General features: G+C 38.9%; 1 protein-coding gene across 1 annotated transcript; it reads left to right on the plus strand.

The window, feature by feature from the left end:
- Nucleotides 1-1,616: 1,616 nt before the first annotated feature.
- On the plus strand, nt 1,617-6,358 carry CHRM2 (cholinergic receptor muscarinic 2). The gene is made up of 3 exons (XM_010162387.2): nt 1,617-1,629; nt 2,523-2,535; nt 4,792-6,358. Exons 1-3 carry the CDS (start codon nt 1,617-1,619, stop codon nt 6,200-6,202), a joined length of 1,437 nt encoding a protein of 478 aa, XP_010160689.2. The 3' UTR covers nt 6,203-6,358.
- Nucleotides 6,359-7,011: the final 653 nt, after the last annotated feature.

The following is a 7,011-nucleotide window of genomic DNA, read 5'->3' on the forward strand; positions in this document are numbered from 1 at the left end:
TGGGAATTTGCTGAAATGTGTTTTTTACCAAAAGCCCAGCCTAGATCTGTAATCTCTCTTAAAGTCTGTAACAAATTCTGACTAATGTACCTAGTATATTTGTCATGGGCTTAGGGGTTTTGTTTCTCTCTCTCACTTTTTTTTTTTTCCAATGTGGCTTTAAATGGTGCAAGGAAGGACTTTAGAATCAAAAGAAATTCAGGATCAAAATCAGTTCAAGAGAAAAAAAAATCTATTATTACTGCAGCAAAAAATCATATCTATTTTACCTACATTTGGACTGGAGAAGAACTAGATCAAAGAGGAGAATTTGAAAAAGTGTGTTTTACTTTTGTTTGAGAGTCCAATGCTGAAAAGTGCTCAGAATAGCAATGCACATAGGTTCTTCGGTAATCCTATTTAAATCACAAATACAACTTTCAGGTACAGATCATTTGTTTCCTCTTTCATGTCTTGACCTCTATGGTTCCAGAAGATTGAAAGAAGCCATTAAATCCTTACCATATTTAACTTGGTAATATACACAATACAGAGGAAGCATTTGTCTAACAAACTTTGACAGGCATGGAATATCAGGCATTTTTTTCAATATACACAATAATTCCATAGTCTGTTTTGTGACAGATGTTGGAGATATACTCTAAATTTAAAATTATAATGATTGCTACAAGATTCATTTGCACCAAAGAGATGCAGTCCTGTCAGGACAAATGGAAAGCACGGTCAGCAGGGTGTAATACCCAAGTACCACTTGTTTGAGGATCATGATCCTAAGGGTGACATGCAGTCCTTGTCCCTACTCCTTGCCCTCCTGTTTCTGCAGGCCTCCTTCTCAGGGTCTGCAATGGAATAGGATTAATATCCTCCATGGCATAATTTTACTTCCTCACGCTCCCTTGCAGTTTCCTTTTACAATGAACCAGCTGTTCCAAGGTAAATGAAGGAAAGCAAAGTAGGACGTGTCTGTCAGCACAGTCTGTGAAGGTTTACTCCAGCCTGTGCCAGCCTGGACTATGTTGCTCCTTGTGAGTGGTAATGGGGGTCCAGGTCAACCCACCCATGCCCTGCTGCTGTCTGTCTACTACTCACTGCAAAAGCGCACATACCATGTAGCCCACCAAATCCCCTAGTTCTGCCCCAGAACCTTGTCCAGTCAAAAGAAGGGAAGGGAATGATTTTCAGCACTGTGAATTCTATAGAGGGAAGAAACTACTTTACTGGAAATGTTTCCCAACTGCATATCAGATATCAAACAATTAATTATTTTATATGTGGATTTCTTGGCTTTGAACATTTTTCATGCAGTATTTATAGTGTTTGCATTCCACAAAGTCAGATATATTTTTAAATATGATTCAGAAAATGAACTTGGTTAGTTTTCAAGTCATAAGAGAAATTTCTTGCCTTTTCTGGCTATTCTCTGTTTAGCAAGAATGCACTTAGTATAGAAGGATAAATCATGGTAGCCCATCAGAGTCAGTACCATATTGCACAATTCCCACAAACACCCATGGGCTTGTAGAGGAGGGCTCTGTTTGTTCAAGACTAAGATCTGGTACTTCTCATAGCGGGAGGTCATATTACCTTAAAATGCCTCTGCCCCGTAGGTCTTCCTGATGAATAACATCTGTTCCCATAACAACTGCCTCTCCAGCAGGAGAGATGGGCTCCATGGCACAACAAAAACAAAAGTAGTCCACAGGCAGTCCTGTACCAAGGGAGCAAGTGACCATAATAAGAAACAGAAACCTCACTACGGGCCTGATTCAAATCCTACTGGAGCCAGCAGGAAAGAGTCCAGCAGATTTCAGGGAGTCTTGGGTTAGGAAGCATGCATACCCCTGTCTCTGCTCATGTAATGGCAGTACTATCAACAGCGATGATATATAGCAGTTGAAACTAAATGTTTCTCCAGCTCCACACCTTCTTGTCAACACACATGGCAAAACATGGTTCACTTTACAATCACATTGATGCAAGCAAAGGAAGATTTTATTGGAGTAAGTGATAGCAGATATATTTCTCCATACCTAAGAAAGTCATAACTGCCAATGTAATTTGCAGGCCAGAAATGCCAGCCTTCTCATGACAGGAAAGTTTTGTGCAAAGAGAGATCACAGGAAAGGGACTCCTGTTTTACTTCCATTCAAAAGAACTCAGTGAAAACCTATTCCTGAAGAGTAAAATTAGCTTTCATCCAGCTCCTTGCATCCCAGATAATAAAATCAGGGGAATTTATGCTGAATTACCAATATTTCCACTGAAAGTGGGTAAAACATTCAGCTGAAAAGACTTAGCAATAAAGCTAGCCAAGAGATGGAAATTTGGTTTCACAACAAGTTTCAAGGTTTTAAAATTAATTTTAGTTCTTCAGTGGAATGAAAACAAAATCTCTGAACATTTTGTCAAAATTAAATTGTAAAGAAACACATGTTTTCTTACCATAAAGCACAACTTTTTCAGTTCTGATCTTCTCTCACTCTCTTCTTGCTCCCCCTCTCACTCTCTGTCACCAGAGGTAGCTGCAGAGCCCTAGTTCATAAGCTCTTTTCAGCTGATTTTATTTTTTTTTTTAAATCAATACATCTATGTGAGTTATTTTGTCTTTTCATCAAAAATACATTCTGTTAAGAATGTTCATAAACAATTCTGCTTGGAAGAAGTTCTTAGCTTGTCCCAAAAAATTGATATCTTACACATTTAACTGGATAGCCAGCTGCTCAGCTGTGAAGCTTTGGATGAAAAGCACACAGTGAATTGCTGAAATGACTGTTCTATGTATTAAAGATGTCTGGGTTATTTTCCTGTCTATTTTTTGCACAGAGTGTAAATTCTGTTATATTCCACTCAGCCTATTCCTACTGTACAAAGCATATATTTAATTAAAGCATTCCTCCTCACAGTTTTGTTTTCTTGAACCTGAACCCAAGGATTTTAGGGATGTACCTGTGAACAGATAGTAGGAAATAAATGTCTGTCTAGCCTTAAGTTCCTCTATTTATCCAAGTATTCACTTCAACATGGAACTGGCAAAAAAATCTTAGCTGTTTCTAAAAGCAAAGGAAAATGCATGAGCCCCACCTTCTGCCAGTTGTATTTCTTTAAGTATAAATTACAAGATTATAAAGTTGCCTCAGACAGAAAACCTTTACCCTGGTATTGCATTTTGACTTTTCTACAGGGACGAACTTTCTTATTTTTCTTAGAGATCAGAAGGGGTTTTGCTGTTGTGCTGACATTTTGCATCATCCTCTTCCTTTTGCCTAAGTAAGAAAATATGCAGTCCTGAAATGACAGTGAAAAGGTATTGCTGCATTTAAGTGACATGGATCGTATATGTCTGTGCATCAGCAGGTTAGTCACACAGGCCAGAGGAGGATTTGTTAATCCGTGATGTACAGAGGAGCCAAACATAACTGAATTTGTTGTCTTAGTTGTACTACCACTTTTACAAGCTCTGTCTTAAAGAAGCAATGCCTTATGAATGGGGAAAAAAGGAGAATATTCCAATTAGAAACAACATAACTTCTCTGTCACATCTGGCCTTCATGCCTCAATAATCCCTTGAGCACAGCTCATAAATAATGAGCGCTCAGAGACTGGCTGTACAATTCCAGTACACTCTATTGACTTCCAGGGGATGCACAAAAGGATAGTACATACCCTGAAGGCAAAAGCATGTGCTGTTTTCTTGGTCTTCTATCAAATGTATAGTGCTAGTAGTTTAATTACTATTTATTGAGTACTGCCAGTAGGCTATACAGGGCACAAAAAGAATTGCTGTGTCTAAACAGAACTGATTTTTATCTGTTTCTTTCTTTATCATTACCCTGCTATCCATTTCAAGCTTTTTGTCATAGCTTTATGTGATACAGATTAAAAATGCTGTGATTTAAAAAAAAAAATAATAAAAAGTCCAAGCGAGCAAGCATCTAAGATAACCTCATCATGTTAAAAAAAGCAACTAAACAAATAGTACAGGTACAAATAGTCAAAAGGATGTAAAAAGTAACTTTAATCTCACTGAAATGGAAAAAAAAATATTGTACACATCTAATTAGATAGCCAGATGCTCAACTGAGGTGAGTTTACTGGTTCTATTGACTTCAACAGACCTTTTTTATTTATTGACAGTCTAATAACTTTAGTCTGATGCAGTGCAAAAATCTTTGCAAATATTGACAAAAAAAGTAACTGCAGTGTCAGAAAATTAGAGGGAGACATGACACAAATTTATTCTATAAACCTCACATAGGCATACCAGGTGGAACATGAAGAAAGATGGAAACATGTCACCTTCATGTGGTCTGGCTCCTGGTGAATAACATCTGCACCTTGGGTTGTAAGAATGGCATACCCTCAGGACTGGACTTTTTTATTTGGAATAGGGTTTGAAATGAGAAAAAAGTGAAATATTTTGTTAGTAGGAAATAAATCAATATGCAGATCTCGTTCCAAAATTTTCAAGCCAATATTAGTTTTATAACAGGACAAAGAGAAAAAATGCATCTGAGAACTTAAAAATCTAGATCTGGATTCAAAGGTTATGTCTTTATCACATATTTAGAGGTATCACACTGTTATGTTATGTTATTCCTAAGGGGAATGTTGTATAGTGTTTTCATTAGCCAAAGCTGACTGGTCCTTCTGAACACATGTTCTACCTGTAAACTCTTTCCAAACAGTTTTTCTGGGATCCATTTCCTAAAGGCCAAGGGTCTAATTTCATGACAGTATCTGTTTTGTTTTCTTTCCTCTGCAGGCTTAAGTGATAATTGGTTATCTTGTTAGCAGAACCGAAATGAATAACTCAACGTACATAAACTCTTCCACTGAAAATGTGATGGCTTTGGAGAGCCCCTATAAAACTGTTGAGGTGGTCTTCATCGTCCTGGTAGCAGGGTCTCTCAGTCTAGTCACCATCATTGGGAACATCCTTGTCATGGTGTCAATCAAAGTCAACAGGCACCTACAGACTGTCAACAACTATTTCCTGTTCAGCTTGGCCTGCGCTGACTTGATCATCGGCATCTTTTCAATGAACCTCTACACCCTCTACACTGTGATAGGTTACTGGCCCTTAGGGCCTGTGGTGTGTGACCTCTGGCTGGCTCTTGACTATGTGGTCAGCAATGCCTCTGTAATGAACCTCCTTATTATCAGCTTTGACAGATACTTTTGTGTCACCAAGCCTCTGACATATCCTGTAAAGCGGACCACTAAGATGGCAGGCATGATGATTGCAGCTGCATGGGTGCTGTCCTTCATCCTTTGGGCCCCTGCAATTCTTTTTTGGCAGTTCATTGTGGGAGGAAGGACTGTCCCAGATGGGGATTGCTACATCCAGTTTTTTTCCAATGCTGCCGTCACTTTTGGCACTGCCATTGCAGCCTTCTATTTGCCTGTTATCATCATGACTGTCCTTTACTGGCAAATCTCTCGAGCCAGTAAGAGTCGGATAAAGAAAGGGAAAAAAGAAGCTGCCCAAAACCAAGACACAGTTTCCCCCAGCCTTGTCCAAGGTAAAATAGTGAAACCAAACAATAACAACATCCCAACCAGTGGGGATGGGTTGGAGCACAGCAAAATTCAGAATGGAAAAACCACCGAAGAGACTGTGATGGAGAACTGTGTTCAAGGGGAGGAGAAGGAGAGCTCCAACGACTCCACCTCTGTCAGTGTGGTCGCTTCCAACATGAAAGATGACGAAGCTGCCAAAGATGTTAGCCAGGCTTCTACCTCTCAAGACCATCTCAAAGTGGAGAACTCCAAGCTGACATGCATCAGGATAGTCACCAAGTCCCAAAAAGGTGACTGCTGTGCCCCCACCAACACTACTGTGGAGATTGTAGGCACCAATGGGGAGGAGAAGCAGAATAGTGTAGCCCGGAAAATTGTCAAGATGACAAAGCAGCCAGCCAAAAAGAAACCACCTCCTTCTAGAGAGAAAAAAGTAACAAGGACTATTTTGGCCATCCTCCTGGCCTTCATCATCACCTGGACCCCATACAATGTGATGGTGCTCATCAACAGCTTCTGCACATCCTGTATCCCTGGCACTGTATGGACCATAGGTTATTGGCTCTGTTATATCAACAGCACCATCAATCCTGCTTGTTATGCGCTCTGCAATGCTACTTTCAAGAAGACCTTTAAGCATCTCCTTATGTGTAATTACAAGAATATAGGAGCTACAAGGTAAAAATAATAATAAAAATAATAATGGAAAGGGTGAAGAAGTTCCAAATTAAATTTAAAAAAAATAAATGCCATAGCACTTTATGCTCTTCTATGGAATGTGCAATCCAAGAAGTTAGTGGAAATACTGACATGAGGCATCAACTCCACCCCTGAGAACTACACTTTAAAACATTTTTTTAATTATTGAAAATAAATCTTGAGGACATGAGGATGTTTGAGGAATTATTCAAGTACGTGGACTGGAGGCACAGTTCCTTGCTTTCTGAGAGTATTCTGCAAGAAGGGCTTTAGAGTCCACGATTTTTGGTCATTCTATGTAAAATTGTTATTTTTTTTTTGTGTGTGTGTCTGTTTAATACGTCTTCGTCTAGGTTAAAAAAAAAAAAGGGAATTTTAATAACTGTGTAGAAGAGGCATAGGAGTTTGGAAGATCGTTACATAATCCAAATGAATCATGGTAGAAGGCTTCTAAAGCCCAAACTTGTCTAAAGCTTTTTTGTCACTGTCATGTAAGAACCTTAATGTTAGGTAAATCGTGATGAACATTATCTTATGTTGTTTATGGCACCACCATTTCCAAAACTGCATCAGTTCTGAAAGTGTACTTATGCTCAACATGTAACCATTGGCTAACCTGTGTATCATTCAAAGTCTGCTGCTTGTCCCCTTCTAGGGGTTTTTGTTCCATAATTCCTTCATCACATCAAGATGAAAGTGAAAAAAATGTGGTCTTTTCCAGATTGCTACATCCCAAGACTATTTCAGCATCCATGTAACCAAAGCTTTTGAAACAATTTTGTTCACTTTGTT

This window comes from Antrostomus carolinensis, unplaced genomic scaffold, assembly GCF_000700745.2.
Source record: "Antrostomus carolinensis isolate BGI_N321 unplaced genomic scaffold, ASM70074v2 scaffold23652, whole genome shotgun sequence".
Lineage (NCBI taxonomy): Eukaryota > Metazoa > Chordata > Aves > Caprimulgiformes > Caprimulgidae > Antrostomus > Antrostomus carolinensis.